At 34.7% G+C, this 19,064-nt stretch overlaps 1 protein-coding gene across 3 annotated transcripts in view; it reads right to left on the bottom strand.

Moving 5' to 3' along the window:
- The window catches only part of YTHDC2 (YTH N6-methyladenosine RNA binding protein C2), a 67,795-nt gene that overhangs the window by 25,951 nt on the left and 22,780 nt on the right, over positions 1–19,064 (bottom strand). For all 3 annotated transcript variants that reach the window (XM_060296126.2, XM_030869865.3, XM_060296127.2), the window contains 9 exons: positions 17,779–17,914; positions 13,864–13,990; positions 13,586–13,651; positions 8,416–8,594; positions 8,065–8,161; positions 7,899–7,986; positions 7,732–7,812; positions 5,956–6,038; positions 376–481 (listed from right to left, as the gene is read on the bottom strand). In XM_060296126.2, the coding sequence (XP_060152109.1) occupies positions 376–481; positions 5,956–6,038; positions 7,732–7,812; positions 7,899–7,986; positions 8,065–8,161; positions 8,416–8,594; positions 13,586–13,651; positions 13,864–13,990; positions 17,779–17,914 (963 nt within the window). The remainder of the gene's footprint in view (positions 1–375; positions 482–5,955; positions 6,039–7,731; positions 7,813–7,898; positions 7,987–8,064; positions 8,162–8,415; positions 8,595–13,585; positions 13,652–13,863; positions 13,991–17,778; positions 17,915–19,064) is intronic.

Here is a 19,064-nt window from a genome sequence, read left to right as displayed (position 1 = left end):
TAAACTGAGATTTTGGTATCATATTTTGTACTTTAAATGATTTGTTTTCTACTTCTCATTGAGAATTTAAAAGGTGAACACTCAGGTGGTTGACAGACTCCTAGAATGTTACATTAAAAAAACAATGTATCTATAAACCATACTAAAATTCAAATGCACTCAAGTAATTCTTTTAAATTTAGGAGGTTTTTGAGTTAAATTTTCTTATACAGAAAAAAATATTAGTTATATATAACCACCCTCCATAATATATACTTTATAATTTTATTTTATAAATTGATTTTTTAAAAGCCCAATCAGTATAAGTTGAAATGGTCCCTCTCCTCCCTCACCCACAAAAAATAGCCTTTTAGATAGAGTTAAGTAAATTTCCACCTGTAATGGCATTCTCAAAAGTTCTGGAGTCTGAAATTCCAACATATTCTGGAATCGAAGTCTACTGAACAGCCGGAAACAAATTCCAGGTCTGCATCGCCCTGCCCTTAAAATTGAAACACAAAATTAAGGCTCAAACAAGGAATAAAGACTATAATAAGGAAACTGTAAAAGCAATATGATTTAGGAGACAGAACAATGAACCAGTATCAGGACATGTGAGTCTGAACCTCTACTCTGATACTGATCCCCTAACCTTTGAAAAGGTACTTCACATTTGTGGGACTCAATTATTTCATTTATAAAGTGAGATTCATGAATGACAAGTAATACTACCTGACAAGTAATACTTCTAAGACAATGGTAAAAATTTATGTACTATATATATATATATATATATATATATACACACACACAAAAATAGAAGTGAGTAAAAAATAAGGCGTGAATAAATATATGGTAATTTAAATTTAATCAATTTTACAGAGCTGATACTAAGCACTGTGTTTAGGCCCACTAAACACAGAGTTGTGGAAGTTATGCATTACACAACTCTAAGGGAGTGTCATTTACCCCACGATCATAGAGACTTGCATAATTTTCTGGAAAGCACTAGAAATACATCTTGAGGAAAAGCAGTCACTTTTAATTTCATCCAAAGTCCCTGTATCAGCTAATAGCAAGGCTGAATATGCCAAGTGACAGAGATACAGAAATATCCCTATGTAGCCTCACAAAGCTCATAATCCAAAGAGACAAACCTAACCATAACACAGTGTGATACAAGTTAGAAAGTCTGACATTGTTGGACCATTCCTTCCTTCATCAAATATTTCCCTCACTACATACCCATTAGCTTTCCCACCTATCCAGCCTCCTCTGAAAGATTTCTATCCTTCCCAGTTTTTAAATGTTGATGTTCCTCTGAGGTCAGACCTTAGCCCTTTGCTCTCCTTATTCTGCTCTCTCCCAAGTGATATTAATAATCCTCCTAATTTCAAGTTCCGTCCACCTAGGTCTCCTTATCCTAATTCTAGACCTATATTTCAGAAGGCTCTTAGCTCCATTTGGATTTTCCACAGTCAACTCAAACAACACAACCAAAAATTAATTCTCCCCACATAACCACGCTTCACATTTTCCCCGACAATAGCACCACCATCCACAAAATTTTCATAGAAACCTGTAAGACATCCTTCATTCCACTCTATTCCTTAACCCCCACCCCCTGGATATACAATCACCAATATTACTCTCCTGGATATCTCTTGAATTAGTTACTTACAGGCATACCTCAGAGATATTTCAGGTTCAGTTCCAGACCATGGCAATAAAGCAAACATTGCAATAAAGTGAATCACAAGAATGTTTTGGTTTCCTAATACACAGAAAAGTTATGTTTACACTATACTGTAGTACATTAAGCATGCAATAGCATTACGTCTAAATAAACAACGTGCATACCTTAATTTAAAAAATACTTTATTATTAAAAAACGCTAGCCATCATTTGAGACTTCAAAGTCATAGCCTCTTTGCTGGTGGAGAGTCATGCCTCAGTGTTGATGGCTGCTGACTGATCAGCTGAAGGCTGAAGGCTGTGGCAATTTGTTAAAATAAGACAATCATGAAGTTTGCCACATCAACGGCCTCTTCCTTTCATAAACTATTTCTCTGAAGCATTCCATGCTGTTGGATGGATAGCATTTTACCCACAGAACTTCTTTCAAAATCAGAGTCAATTCTCTCAAACCCTGCTGCTGCTTTATCAACTAAGTTTACGTAATATAATCCTTTGTTGTCATTTCAACAATCTTTACAGCAGCTCGACCAGGAGTAGATTCTATCTGAAGAAACCACTTTCTTTGCTCATCCATAAGAAGCAACTCCTCATCTGTTAAAGTTTCATCATGTGATTGCAGCAATTCAGTCACATCTTCAGGCTCTACTTCTAATTCTAGTTCTCCTGCTCTTTCCACCACATTTGCAGTTACTTCCTCCCTCAAAGTTATCCATGAGGGTTGGAGTCAACTTCTTCCAAACTCCTGTTTATGTTGATATTTTGACGTCTCCCCATGAATCACAAATGTTCCTAATGGCATCTAGAGTGGTGAATCCTTTCTAGAAGGTTTTCAATTTACTTTGCCCAGATCCATCAGAGGAATTACTATTTATGGCAATTATAACCTTACAAAATGTATTTCTTAACGAATAAGACTTGAAAGCTGAAGTTACTCTTTGATCTATGGGTTGAGGAATGAATGTTGTGTTAGCAGGCAAGAGAACAATATTAATCTCGTTGCACATCTCCATTAGAGTTCTTGGGTGACCAGGTGCGTTGTCAATGAGCAGTAGTATTTTGAAAGGAGTCACTTTTTCTGAGCAGCAGGTCTCAACAGTGGGCTTAAAATAGTCAGTAAACCATGTTGTAAACAAATGTGCTGTCATCCAGGCTTTGTTGTTCCATTTATAAAGCACAGGCAGAGTAAATATAACATAATTCTTAAGGACCTTAGGACTTTTAAAATGGTCAATGAGCATTGGCTTCAACTTCAAATCACCACTTGCATTAGCTCCTAACAAGAGAGTCAGCCTGTCCTAGTGGCATTTTCTTCCAAGAAATGGCTGCTTTCCAAGGAAAATCTGTTTAGTGTAGCCACCCTCATTATCTTAGCTAAATCTTCTGGATAACTTGCTGCAGCTTCTACATCAGCACTTGCTGCTTCACCTCCACTTTTATGTTATGAAGATGGCTTCTGTCCTTAAACCCCATGAAACAGCCTCTCCTAGCTTCAAACTTTTCTTCTGCAGCTTCCTCACCTCTCTCAGCCTTCACAGAATTGAACAGAGTTAGAACCTTGCTCTGGATTAGGCTTTGGCTTAAGGGAACGTTGTGGCTGATCTGATATTCTATCCAGACCACTAAAACTTTCTCCACATCAGCAATAAGGCTGTTTCGATTTCTTATCATTCATGTGTTCAATGGAGTAGCACTTTTTATTTCATTCAAGAACTTTTCCTCCACATTCACAACCTGGCTAACTGGTGCTAAGAGGCCTAGCTTTCGGCCTGTCTTACCTTTTGACATCCCCTCCTCACTAAGCTTATTCACTTCTAGCTTTTGATTTAAAGTGAGAGAAGTGCGACTCTTCCTTTTACTTGAACGCTTAGGTGCCACTGTAGGGTTATTAATTGGCCTAATTTCAGTATTGTGTCTCAGGGAATAGGGAAGCCCAAGAACAAGGAGAGAGATGGGAAATGGCTGATCGGTGGAGCAGTCAGAACACACACAATATTTATGGATTAAGTTTGCCTTCTTATACGAGCACAGTTCGTGGTATCCCAAAACAATTACAATAATAACATCAAAGACACTGATCAGAGATCACCATAACAAATATAGTAATAATGAAAAAGTTTGAAATATTTCAAGAATTACCAAAATGTGACACAGAGACAAGAATTGAGCAATGCCGTTGGAAAAATAGTGCTGATAGACTTGTTCAACACGGGGTGCACAAGATTGCCATAAACCTTCAATTTGTAAAAAATTCAGTATCTGAGAAGTGCAGTAAGGGGAGGTATGCCTATATTCCCTTTATTTCAACCACCACTATAATAATTCAGGCTACTCTCATCTCTCCCTTATTGTAAATGACAGGATTAATGAAAAGAGTCTCCTACTGGGGTCCTCCTACCATCATTTTTGTCTCTACCTATTCATTCCTCAAAAAGATGAAAGAATACTATAACCATGTTATTAAAAAGAAAAAGGAGAGAGAGAAAATACAAAATGGTCCTAAAGGACCAGTCTGCAACTTACCTCTTTCCACTCATTTTTCATTATTCTCCTCTAAACTAAACTCCATCCAAACAACTTTCTTTGTCACTCTTGCCTTTAGGCCTCTGTGAATGTTTTCCCTCTGCAATGCCTTCCCCAAATAACTATTTAATCATATCTGTCTCAGATTCTATCTTAACTCCTCTAGAAGCATTATCTAGTTACAGTGCAGATCACATAATATTAAAATTGCTTAATTTATTGGATTCCAAGATGGACTGCAACATTTCCCCATCTCAAACTTTACCCATCAGACCATAGTTTATTCATCATTGCACCCCTAACACTTGCACAGTGAAGGCTGCCAAAAAACATCTGTTGAAAAAGATGACAAAGAAAATTTCTATAATTTCTGATTTTTATCCCTGATAATATACTATTAACACGGTATAAGTCCAGCTCAATGTGCCAAGCCACACTTGTCATAAGAAGACAACTGACACAATAACAACAAAAAATAACAACAAAGAGCATTCTATGAAGTTATAAAGTACAGAAATCAATGTATCCACCGTCTGCAGTAGGCAGCACTCTTAAAGTCAGTATCTGATGTTTTCTTGTTAGTTAAAATGCAAGAAAAATTAGTCAAATAATTACTGAAAAATATGACTCTTTTTAATCTTGCCTTTTTAAAAATGAAAAAGTAATGCAAGTATGTGCTAAATAACTGAAATACAAAAAATACAAAAATAAAAATTGTCTCCTTCCTCCAAGAGCCCCACAAATCCTCCTTCTCAGAGTCAACAATCATTGTTTTGTAATGTTTATCTCAGCCTCAACAACATATGTGTCTAAATATACATGCAAACATACACATGCATAGATATTTTTTAGAACAAGAAAATACTAGATACATGTTTTATACCTTACTTTTTTCAATTAATATGAGTTTCTGAAAACTCATTCCATATAAAACACATACATCTACATATTTCCTTTTAACAGTTACTTAGTATGACATTGTGTGACAATAATATAATTTGCTTAATCACTTCACTAGTTATGGATACTACAGTGTTCCTAGACTTTTCACTACTACAAATAATACTGCAAAAAACATTCTTAAACATACATCTTGGCACACATACTATGAGTAACACATACTTGGCACACATTTATCCTGAGTACAAGTATGCTCAGGATAAATTATGAGAAGTAGAATCCACTGCTAAAGGGGAGATCTGGATAAACAGTTTCAAATCATCCTCTGAAGAAGTCACATCAATATAAACTCCCATCAGCAAACTGTGAAAGCCTATTGGCCCATGCTTTTGTCAACTCTTGTTGTGTGTGCTGTTAAAAATTTTCATTGATGCCAATCTGATAAGTAAAAAATAGTACCTCATTAATTCGCATTTCTTTAGGTATATATGAGATATATGTGGTATATGTGAGGTTAATGTAGTGGTCTTTATTTAATTGATTTTCATGGAGCTTTTTATGTATTGTACAGAAATTAGTCCTACATCTTACACTGCTTTTATTTTTGTTTTTTAAGTTTCTTATGTCTTCTGAGTGTAGATCATACTAGACAAAATTTTTTATTTTTAACATAACCTAAATTCAACTTTTAAAATAAGTATTAAAATGGTATGCTTTGCAAAAATAATATAAAAATTAAGACTAACACGAAAGTTTTAACATTTTAGAGAAAGTAGAATATACATTAAATATGTAATACATATGAAAATGTTTCCATTTTATAGGCAATTGAATCAATGTCCATTAAATATACATTACCTGCCTTTTCGCTGTATGGCACTAGCTTTGGAAATCCACACCATTTTTAACATTGTAACAAAATTCAGTGCATCGAAGGATTTCTGTAATATTTAAATCACCTTCATGTTAATACATAAAAGGTATTTAAGAAGAAATAGCAGAAAACATTATGAACATATTTTAGCACATCGAGTTTAATTCAAAGTCCCCTTTGATTAATTAAAACAGGATACTGATTTAAAAAAAAAAATCCAGATTTCTGGTCACAAACATTCTAAGGAAAAAGAATGAAAACTAAACTTAGAAGAGCTGTAAAACTTCCTCATTCTGTGCCTTGCTAAGCTATCTGTTTTTCTCTGCTACACTTGGATAATGGCAGTCAGTTCTCATAAGGCATCAAGATTGGAGAGAACTGATCTATTCCTTGAGGTCATTTTCTATCAGATTTACATCACTGTGGGTAATAGGAGTGACCAGGGAAAGACGTTTTCTGAAATACTTTCCAGGAAGTTGATTGGAAGAATAACAATAATCACTAAAGTAATCCTATTCCCAACTGAATAATTTTTAACCCCTTCCATTTTACCTCCTGCTGAACTACTAATGCAGTTAGCCTATCCAGAATGTTACAAAAGAGAAGGTAAAAAAGAACCTTTACTATCCCCATACTTTCACTTCTAAAGTGGAAACTTACGTAGAAAAATATTTTAAAAGAATTCATTGCTAGAATATATACATCAATCATTCAGTGACTTTACACTTTCCTTTTCATAAAATTACTACATAGAGCAAATACAAATGTGTTCTCATAATTGTTTAATTATGGGATTTTTAGAAAAGATGCTGCTTATTTTGTTTTTAATAAAATGTTACATTTAACAATTTTGTACATAAAATAACTTTGGCACTACCATCACAGTTTACTTGATAAATAACACCTAAAGGCAATTAATTTTTTCACATTAAAAATGATCATTCATATCCACTAGAACAGATATAATTTGCTTTCCCAACATGGATAGCATTGCTCTCCTTGAAAAATCAATTACCTCTATCACTTTCAATTATTTCAGTGAAAGGATCGACCAAAATTAAGGATGCTGAGAATTGCTGGGCATTCCAACACTAAAAGGAAATAAATGCTGCCTTTTATTTATATCAGGAATTGGCAGTAAATATTTTAGCCTTTGCAGAGGGGGTCTGTTGCAACTACTCAAATCTGCCACTGGAGTGTGAAAGCAGCCACAGACGATGGGTAAAAAGTAGACATGGCAGTATTCCAACAAAATTTATTTTTACAAAAGCAGGTGATGGGCCCAATTTTACTGCTAGCCATCATTTGCTGAAGCCTGGTTTTATGTTTGTTTGTTTCCTATCAGCATGGTTCTCTAAGTATCTTTTGAATACCTACTATATGTGGAGCACTGGAGATATAACAATGAACAAGAGGGACACGGTCCATGCCCATGAGTAGAAAGAAAACATACAAAATATGTAATCAAATTCCCACATTGACAAAATTTTCACTGTAACTAGCCAAATCCTTTATTTTATTCCTAATATTTAGTGAGCAGAGGCTAAATTTTTTGTATAATTTGTTAAAATAAGACAGATCCTACAAACTGAATTGTTTAAGGCAGAATATTTACTTTAGTGAAACCAACATTTACTACGTTAAATTCATCTTAGAACCAGAAATTTTCCCATTAAAATGAATTCTGCTTATAAAAGCATTTATTGTTATGGAACTTAACCTTTGTCATTTAGGTAAAAATACAACTTATCCATACATACCTCTTTCACTTTACCAGAATCAATAACAAAGACAACGTCATTGACTGTGATGCTGGTTTCAGCAATATTGGTGGAAAGGATCTGCAATTGGATATTATGTTATCGTTAATATGAAAGCAAAACCAATGACTAATAAAATGGAAAAAAGAAGATTTTATGAAGCTTACTATTTTTCGAACACCTGCAGGTGGGTTTTTTAATATCTTCTTTTGATCGGATGTTTGCATATTTGAATGAAGCATAAAGACTTGGTACCTGTCGACAATTAAGAGAAATTATACTGTGGTACCTAACTGTCATTTAATGCAATAAATATAAAGCTTTAGCTTTTACCTATGAGTATTGTCAGCGAACCGCTTGTCATCAAACAGGATGCGATCCCTCAGACCAACAATTTCATCATATCCAGGCAGGAAAATCAATATTGCACCTTGAAGAAGAATGACTTTTTTTTAAACATTAAATCTCTTTGTAAAACCAAAATCAATCAAAACAACTAGCTATAATGAACTACATCATGTGTTTTCAAGTACTGATAAATTCTAATACTTATAAAATGACATAAGAGATTATTTGTGCATTATTATCAACAAAATTGTATAAAAATTTGTACACACACAAAATACTAAATTTAAGTCAAAGAATATATTTTTGCTTCAGTTCTTTTAGACAATACTTATTTACCAGAATCACAACTATGGCAGATATTGTATAGAAGATGCATGATCAAATCCAAGTCTACTTTTTCATCATCAAAACTATGATGATAAGCTTTCAGGAGCTCTCTGTCTTCTGCACTGAGATCACTCCCATTTGTTTGAACCAAAGAACTTTCATCTAAATTTCCAAATTCCAATGAAGCACTAGAAAAGAAAAACACAGACCAAGTCAAATTTCATTAAAAAGAGTAACGCTTAAAGGCCAATGATTCCCATTATGTCCATGTTCAAATTTTCAATATACTCTAAAGAGGGTAAGTGACAATTAATACTCTATAATGTAATTCATATTTTGGTCTCAAGTATATTACTCAAAGTAAAATTTGGCAATATGTGTTTTTAAAAAAACTCTATCTGAAGACATTTCTCCAAAGGAAATATACAAATAGCCAATAAGCACATGAAAATACATTCAACATCATTAGTCATGAGAGAAATGAAATTCAAACCACAATGAGATACCACTTCACACCCACTAGGATGACTATAATAAAAAAGACAGATAATAATAAGTGTGAGAGAGGGTGTGAAGAAATTGGAACCCTAATACACTGCTAGTGGGAATGTAAAATGGTGCAACCACTTTGGAAAACAATCTGGCAGATCTTCAAAACTGTTAAACATAGTGTTACCATATGGCCCAGCAGTTAGACTCCTAGGTATATAGACAAGAAGAAATGAAAATATATGTCCACATAAAAATCTGTATACAAATGTTTATACCAGTACTATTCATAACATCCCAAAAGTGTAAACAACCAAAATGTTCATCAATTGATGAACAGATAGACAAACTGTGGTCTATCCATAGAATGGAATATTACTCAGTCATTAGAAAGATGCTACAACATGTACAAACCTTGAAAACACTATGCTAAGTGAAAGAACCAATCACAGAAGATCACATATTATATGATTCCATTTATAGGAAATGTCCAGAACAGATAAATCTATAGAAATGGGAAGTAGATGAGTGGTTGCCTAGGGCTGCTAAAGTTGGGGAAAATTAGAAGTGACCTCTAATGAGCACAGATTTCTTTCTGGGGTGATGAAAATGTTCTCAGAATTGGCTGTGGTGATGACTGCATAACTCTTTGAACATACGTACTAAAAACCACTGGATTATACACTTAAGTAGGTGAATTATATGGTATGTGAATTTTATCCCAATAAAACTTAAAAAAACACAAACTTTTGCTCGTCATTTACCTTTTCTTAATAGGTTGTTTCTAATTGTTCATTATTATAAACAATATTCTGGAGAATAGTTCATACATAAAAAAAAAAAAACAGTCTACAGGTATCAGCTTAAAATGACTAATTCAGTTATCCTATACTAAAAGCAGGTTGATTATGCTATTTCCCGAAAGCCAAAATCAGTAGAAATTACTGAAATAACCCCCTTGCTTCTTCATCCTGTAAGTGAAAATATAAAACTGCCATCACTAGTAATTATCAATATGATTTCTAGAAAGTTCAGTTCAGCCCAATCTTTCTTAAAGAGCTTAGCAGAAAAATAACATAAGACTGCTTTCAGGGACTTCCCTGGTGGCTCAGTGGTTAAGAATCCGCCTGCCAATGCAGGGGACACGGGTTCAAGCCCTGATCCAGGAAGATCCCACATGCCACAGAGCAACTAAGCCTGTGTGCCACAACTACTGAGCCTGCGCTCTAGACCCCATGAGCCACAACTACTGAGCACACGAGCCACAACTACTGAAGCCCACAGGCCTATAGCCCGTGCTCCGCAATAAAAATAAGCCACAGCGATGAGAAGCCCGTGCACCGCAACAAAGAACAGCCCCCGCTCGCCACAACTAGAGAAAGCCCATGTGCAGCAACAAAGACCCAACACAGCCAAAAATAAATTTTTAAAAAAAAAGACTGCTTTCAATAGGAAAAATATGAAACTTCTGCAACATTATAATTGTAGTATTTAAAATTTTTAAATGCAATTTAAAACATTCCAAGTTTTTTGTTTTCTTATTTTTACCAGGTAAATTAAGGAGGTATTATGTTCTTTGTTTAATGCTATAAACTTTAGATATCAAGTATCAATAATCCAGCAAACATAATAAATTTAATTTAAATATTTGAAATTTATAGTTGATAACATCATGATCTGTGGAATAAAAAGAAAGCTGACTTAGCTGGGATAATTAAAATATTATCCAGATAACTGTTTTACATGGTAATCTGTAGTACATATTGAGCTACACCTAACACCGTAACAATATCTGGAACATTCGAAGTGTTAGCATTAAAAGGAAGTTCTGGTGCAAGTTCTGGTGCTATTAATGAAACGATAATAAAACCCACCACACCAGAATTAGTATTTGGATCTGCCAAGACTTTCAGACTCTACATTATCATTTAATGAAATTAAAATGATAAAACTAATTTCATATTTCAAATGTTTACTTCATCTAATACCCGAGACTTCATCTACAGACTTAAATACAAAAACCCAAGTCAAATAAAACATTTTATATGTTCTTGAATAATAGATGTTTTAATATATTTTAACTTCATACTCTATTATTTTTTTGACAGTCTTATCGGTTGAAAATAGATAAAAGCTATCAGTGTACTATAAAATACATTTCCTTTAAATTTCTTTTAAATATATTTTTTCTTTAAATGTCTAATCTAAACTCTGTATAAACATCAAAATTTATCTAAAATAATTATCTAAAAGAAGAATTATAACAGTTTCATAGGATTTTGGAAGTATTGCCCTTTTTTTTTTGAAATCAAAGTAATACATGTACATAGTGTTAATAAACAAGGGTTTTATAGAAGTTATAACAAAAACCCCTCTCCACTCCTAGTCACACTGCCTAGGACCTTTTTCAATTCTTTTAGCCATTACTTTTGGTATTTACTGCCGTATTTCTAAGCAACATGCATCTTCTGCTATTTATTGATTTAACAATTTAGTAATTATCTGTGAATCTCCAATTAATGAAAAATGAGGTCACCACCCCCACCCTCATATAGTTTCCACACACATAAACCCATACAATTTTCGTTAAATCTGCATTCAGCTTTACTTTGCTACGTAAACATTATTTACCCCTGAGCTAAATAGTAAACTATGATTACACTCCCTTTCTTCTGTAACTTTTTGGTTTTCCTTGAGTAATTACTGTCTAATTTTTATTTGCTTAGTTTTCTGTGTACTTAGCACTAATTCTTCCCAAAGTGTCCAACAAATTCATAAAATCTTTTTAATATGATCAAACCCATCAGGTAATCCTTTTTACCCCAGAGGGACTTTCCTCCTGGAGCTCTCTATCTTCTGTTTCTATGAGACAAGGCCTACTGGGCAGCTGTCATAGGAATAGCCCTGTGCACCAACATACTAAGCATTTCTTTCACCTATCTCCTGTGCTGGATCTACTGTGTTCTTCTCTGTTTTACTTCACCTCCTCATTTTTGTAGGACACATTCTCTAACAGCTTCCTCATAAAAAAATACATAGGAAATAAATTTTCCTATCCTTTTTCTACTATTCTATTTTTTTGTCTTTTTTTCCTACTCTGTCAGCAATTTTTTTCAACTTTATCTTGCAACCCTTCTGAATTATTTTTCTGCTATATTTTCATTTTCAAGGGCTCTTTCTTGTTTATTCATTCTTTCAAAAATAATCACTGAACATCTATATCCAGACACTGTCCCTGAACAAAGGAGACAAGAAGCTTACTAAATTCCACTGGAGAGAAGAGACAGACAATAAACCAATAAATACAGTAAATAAGTAAATTATATAGTTTATTAGAGGATGGTAGGTCCTATGGACAAAAGAAAAAGTAGAACAGGTTAAACAGGATCAACTGTGGGGGAGGCAGATTGCAATAGATAGGTAAATTTGGGTAGCCCTCATGAAGATGAAATTTGAACAAAGATTTGTGGTCTGTTCCTTTTTTTCTTTTTTTTAAGCACACTGTTTTCTGGTTCATGAATGTTATTTTCGATTACTATTTTTGAAGTTTTCTTCTGGTCACTGATGCTCAGTTTTATTCAACTTCTTGGGGTACTGTTTATTTGATGTTTGAGTGCTTTTTCCACTCAAATGTCTGGTGATCAATCCTTGGCAGTTTGTTTATTTTTAAAGAGTAAAGCACAAAAACCTCCATGTGTACAAGTGGGGAAAATTGAGTTATCTGGTTTAAAGATGGTCATTTCATTGAAGGAATACCAAACCTCTTAAAGTTCTAAATCTTTTCTCTAGGCTTGGTCTGTTTTTCCAGGAAGGAATTCTCAAGTTTTCTGCCAAAGAACATAAGCTTCAAACAGGAAAAGGAGATAGGGACATCAGGGGAACTGAGTGGATGGTATCTCAACTTTTAGTCTTTAAGTAGACTTTCACTTAAACCCCTTTTCTGTTTGATACCTTACTCCCACTCTCCCACTGTACCTGGTCACCCCAAGTCCAAACTCTAAATGGTTTAATTTTTCAATAAACTTCCTACATCCTGCTAAAGTGGGAAAGAGATATCACCTGAGGGCAGGGGAGAAGGGAATCTGAAATTCCAAATATTCCTCATAGAGAATTTCAACTAACTCTGTTATTTTTTTAGCCCTTTCTTTCATTGCTTCATTCAGAAGTAGTTGAATGAGCCTCTAAGAAGTTCAAAGCTAAAATGAGGTTGTTTCTCATTGGCACTTCCCTCTTTAGGCACTCAGGCTTCAGCTTTCTTAGCTTTGCTAAGTCAAACATCAGTAATCCATTAGCCATATATCATCCAAAAATTTACTAACATCTTTCATCAGTTGCATATCCTCTTCCATTCTCTTTGACTTTGTTAGTTTACACATTTTATATTCCTTCCTTACCATTTTAGTGAGGTTTTGGGGAAATGCAGAGAGACAAATACCAAGTTTAACTGGAGATTCCCCTTCTTCTTTTTTAAGATAAAATAAAAAATAAGGTAAATACTATAATACAGTGGATCTTACTAACAACCTACAAAATAACTGAAAGCTGTTATTAGAAAAACTCCTTAGAAACACACACAAAAAAATCTGGATAAGAGACTATAAATAGCCTTCATTTGTCACATTCTATGATTTATATGGCTAAGTTTTTTAAAAAGGAGTCAGGATTAATTAAAAATAGTATAAAGTGTTACCTGTAAGATTCTAGAAGATCCACAATTTCAGTCTGTCCAAAGTGTTTAGCCCAATCTAAAGCCATCCTGCCAAAATTCAAAGATATTGAATTAAGAAAGAGAAATAATATTCTCAAAATTATAAAACCAGTTACTCAAATTTATTCATTCACCCATTAAAGTAGAGATGTATGAGCAATTATTACAAATAGCTTTTAATATAAAGACATATAAGAAATCAAAATAGATATGTGTAGTTATACAAAGATATACAAAGAATGAATGCAATTTAAAATTACCAGCCATTTGATGCTTTAATATGAACATTGGCTCCCATACTAATTAACTGTTCTACTTGACTTGAAAAACCTCGTCCTGCAGCAACCATCAAAGCTGTTGCACTGGTTTCACTATGTCTGTAATCCACTAAAAGAAGGAAAAGATACATAAATGTTACATTTCCAAATTACTTTGGAAAATCATTTTAATTTTCTTGAATGTTAGCAGAATTAACCTGGGACTTGCTCCTTTACCTAAGTATATAACAGCATTGTATAACCTTTAACTCAGTTGATCCAAGAAGATCTGATACTGATGTATCCTTAGTATAAGCAGGATGAAATAGGTACTATCAGTTGGAAGGCAGGAGAAGGAAAGATAGTTGTTAATTAAAATAGAAAAGGAAAGCTACTAACTTTGTAGAATCCTTAAGTAATCTTCCTAGATATGCCTTGACCAAATGACAAGATATAATTAAAGAAGAATTAAAAAGTTAATTTTCATCAGTATCTGGTAATGAATGCTTAAAAGGGCAAATGAAAAGTTCAAAATGATTTTTTGAGGTCCTTTTGTTTTGCTTTTATTACCCCATCATGCCAGGTTCTTATTATCTTAGATGCTTAATGAGAATAACACTGGCAGGAAGTTTACTTCCCATAAAACCCTTCCATGAGAAAAAAATTAAACTTTTATTGAATTTAAATTCATTCTTAGAATATATTTCAAGCAATGCAACATACTATAATTACTGAGAACTAATTTTCATAAATCACAAAATTAAAAAATGTCAGAAAGAAATCACCACTGAAAAAAAACCTCTGTAGTAAAATTTAAGATAATTACAAAAGGAAAAATTTAATTTTCCATATATACCCAATTATCCTCATAATTTAACAACCCTCTAAAACATGGTATCCGTTATTAATATAAGCCAACGGTTCTTAAGGTGGGGAGAGGAACCTATGGAGAGAATTACTTCAGGCTTTTTATTTCTGAAAACACAGAGAGCTATGCCTTACTCCTAGATTAAGATTCAGTAGGTCTGGGATGGCCAGGAACATGCATTATTATAGAGATCTGCAAAGATTATGATTTGTACTCAATATATGGGAATTACTGTTCAACGGAATATTCAATTAGGGGTATGGATAAGTGTGGGAGTTTGAAAACATCCAAAAATTCTTTAATACTCTTCCCTTCAAGGGGTGGAGCCTAATTCCCTTCTCCTTGAGTGTGAGCTGGACTAAGTGACTCATTCTAGCAAATAGAATAAAGTGGAAAAGATGGTGTGCAACTTTGGAGACTAGGTCATGAAAGGTACCTATAGCTTCCTGCTTGCCTTTTCTTCTTCTCTTCTGAATCACACACTCTGGGAGAAGCCAGCTGCCACATTCTGGGAAGAATAAGGCAATCCTATGGAGAGGTCCAGATGGCAAAGAACTGAGGCCTTCAGCCAACAGCCAGAGACAAACTGAGGCCTCTAGCCAACAGCCATATGAGTGAGCCTTCTTGGAAGCAGATCCTCCAGCCGCAGTAAACCTTAAGATGACTGAACCCCTGCCAACAGCTTAACTACTACTCCATGAGTGACTAGGAACCAGAACCACTCAGTTAAGCCACTCCCAGATTCTTGACTCTCAGAAACTATGTGAAATAATAGATGTTTCAGGTTGCTAAGTTTGGGAATCATTTGTTATGCAGCAATAGATGATTAGCATCCAGCGTTCCACAGAATGCCTAGTCTTACAAAACCAGCTAATTACTACCTGGTTATACAAGATCACAGAGGGAAATTGATATGATTAAAAAAAAATCTACCAAGCCCAAGGCTTCCTGGATCACATGAAGTATTCTCAACTCTGGTGCCAATTAAGAGTTGAGATTTTAGAAGAGAAATAAAAACATGGGAAGTAAATTACTGTTCATAGAGATACCATAACATTTTAGTTTACTACATACACATGGCCTAAGACATTAGAATACTGGGCTGCGGAAAATGTCCAATAAAACTATAAAGGAGAGGGACCTGGATGGTCATAATGGATGACCATTATCAAAGTAATAGTCTAGTACTCTCTAAAGAAATATCGAGGAAGAGGGTCAAAGATAATACAAAAATACTTTAAAATGTTTTATAAATATTTTAAAGCAACATGTCTCAGAGTTCAAATTTCCTAACTTATGGATAGAAACCTAAATGAAGTAGGCATTGGGCCATATGAGTATCTGTGGGGACCACGTTCCAAGCACAGAAAACAACAAAAGCAAAGGCCCAAAGGCGGGAATGGGCCATATGAAGAGCATATATGAAGAGCAAGAAGACAAGAGTGGCTAAAGCACAGTGAACAAGGAAAAGAGTAGTAGAAAATGAGATAAAAAAGACTGTCAGAGACTAAATCAGGGAAAGAACTTTGATTTTTATTCAAAGTGTAATTGAAAGCCATGGGACAGCTAAGAGAAGAGAAGTGGCATGATCCAATTTCCTTGTCAAAAGGATCAATCTGATTGTTCTCTGGAGAACAGACTAGTAACATAAGAATAGAAGCAGTTAATTGTCCACTGTAATAGTCCAGGAAAAAATGCTGGCTTTGACTAGGATGGCAGCAGTAGAGGAAGTAAAACATGTGAGATTCGGGATTTATTTAGAAGGTAAAACTAACAAGATTTGCTAATGGATTATATGTGGGGTATGAGAGCAAAGTCAAAGATGATTTTATATTTTGTTGCCTTAGCAACTAGGTGAATGGTAGTACCCTAGAGTTAGATTCAGTGTGCCTGGGATGGCCAGGCACATGCATTTTTAAAGAGGTCTACAACTGATAATGATCACTAAGGGAACACTAAGGAAAAAGCAGGTTGAGAGAGAGGTAGAGAAACAGAGAATCAAGTTGTTTGGGGAATATCTAGTTTTATTCCCCTAACAGACTCCCAACCGGAGATGTCAAGTGGTGAGGTGTATTGAAGTGAGGGGGGAGTTCAGGATTGGAGACGTAAAATTAGGACTCATTTTAAATAAATATTTAAAGCTTCGACTAGATGAGATCCATCTAAGGAGTAAGTGTAAATAGAAGGAAGGTCTGAGGATTGAGGCCTGGGACATTCCATATTCAGAGGTCAAGAAAAAGAAAAAAATCCTGCCAAGGAAACCAAGACATACCAGCCAGGGTGATGAGAAGAAAATAAATCAAGTATGGAGTATCAGAAGTTAACTGAAGAACATGTTTCAAGAAAGGAGTGATCAAGTATAGTAATAATAATGCTGAGAAGTTCAAGTGAGGGGATAAACTACTTGACATCTAAATCCCTTCCAGTAATGACCTTTTATTATCATCATTCTACCTTTTGCCTAAAAGCCTTCAGGGTCCTAAAACTCACCCCTGATTGCCAATATCCATTATAACCAACTAACGAAATCAGAATAAATCATTAGTGAAAATATGTCATGTGACATAACGCAGGTACATGTGAATCAGAACTTGAACCTATATAACTAAAGGTATACTAAAATTTTCCATTTATTCAATGAACAATCTAGAGTTAAAGTTATTAACATTTTTCCCCTGTTTTGAAATAACAAATCTCTTTGAAAACCCAAGATACTCCAGGGGTAAAGGTGATGCATAGGGGGGAGTATATTTATGTCACAAATTTTATACACATAAAAATACTTTTGCATATAACTGTCATATATTCACAGACCCCATGAAACTATTCTGGAGACATTAGGTTAAGAGTCCCTGATTTAATACAATACTTATCTATTCTACTATGCTAATAAGAAGATCCTGATTTGTACATTTGAAATAGTACTCCAAAAGAACAAAATATTGGTTGTGAACAAAAAGTGAATTTTGAATTTTATGAATTAAGCTACACTTCTATCATAATAAATAACTTCAAGAGTAATACAAAAAACTTAAACAAATTATACTTACCACTAACATTTTCAGTTAAAATAAGGTGAAAGACCTGAGCAAAGGCATCAACATCTTTACGCAGCCATATGTCAGAAAGACAAGCATCCATTTCCTTTATTAACCATGGTTCAAGGCAATTCACATCTTTTTCTGTCTTTAAAAAGAAGCAAAGATTATAAATTACTAACAGCTTAACCTTTGCTTGCAAAGAACATGAGATGGCCATAAACAGCCACAAGAACTACTAACCATTCGGTATTACAGCAAAGGCTTTGCATAAAAGTTTCTCATCTCATCACAAACATAATCACTCACAATATTGTACCTTGTTTTCACATTCATCTTCTATCTGAGAATGAGCCTGTCAACAAAGGAGTATGATACAGTCACAATATTAACTGTGCTTCTGACAGAATGTTGCTAAATGTACCTGTCTATCAGTGGTCTTGTGTCCCAACTGCACAACAGAGGAAACATCACCTGGAGCTTTTCAACACTGAAGCCACGTCCCACCCCAGAGCAAGTACTTCAGAATCTCTGGAATGGAGGCCAGATTCCAAAGGACTTTAAAAGTTCTTTAGGGGATGTTACTGTGCAGCCAGGCTTAAGAATCACTAATTTAGGGACTTCCCTGGTGGCACAGTGGTTAAGAATCAGCCTGCCAACGCAGGGGACACAGGTTCGAGCCCTGGTCTGGGAAGATCCCACATGCCACGGAGCAACTAAGCCCATGCACCACAACTACTGAGCCAGTGTTCTGGAGCCCGCGAGCCACAACAACTGAGCCCGTGTGCCACAACCACTGAAGCCCGCATGCCTAGAGCCCGTGCTCCACAACAAAGAGAAGCCACCACAATGAGAAGCCCGCGCACCACAAAACAAAGAGTAGCCCCCACTCGTTGCAACTAGAGAAAGCCCACACTCAGCAATGAAGACCCAATGCAGCCAAAAATAAACAAATAATTAAAAAAAAAAAGAATCACTAATTTAAATGGTCAAAATGCTGTTCACTAAACCAAATGGATGTTCCCTGCACTAAATAACAATTTTTAAATATTCTTTAAAAGTACACATTCTTTAAAACTATAGTTCATTTGGATGCATCAGAACTTTAAACACTGGGAGAAAACTGCAAGCATATCTGCATTATGTAGCTTCTCATGCTCAAAAGAGTTAAATTCTTTTTCTAAAAAGTGCATAGTCCCAGCCATCTCACTAATCACCAATGCCTTTTTAAGAATTCTAAACCAGAATCAAAGACCAGAAGGGACCTAGGAAATCCGCTGGTTCCAGTTTTCAAACAG

This window comes from Globicephala melas, chromosome 3 (assembly GCF_963455315.2).
Source record: "Globicephala melas chromosome 3, mGloMel1.2, whole genome shotgun sequence".
NCBI classification, from domain to species: domain Eukaryota; kingdom Metazoa; phylum Chordata; class Mammalia; order Artiodactyla; family Delphinidae; genus Globicephala; species Globicephala melas.
This window is presented reverse-complemented; position numbering and strand designations above follow the sequence as displayed.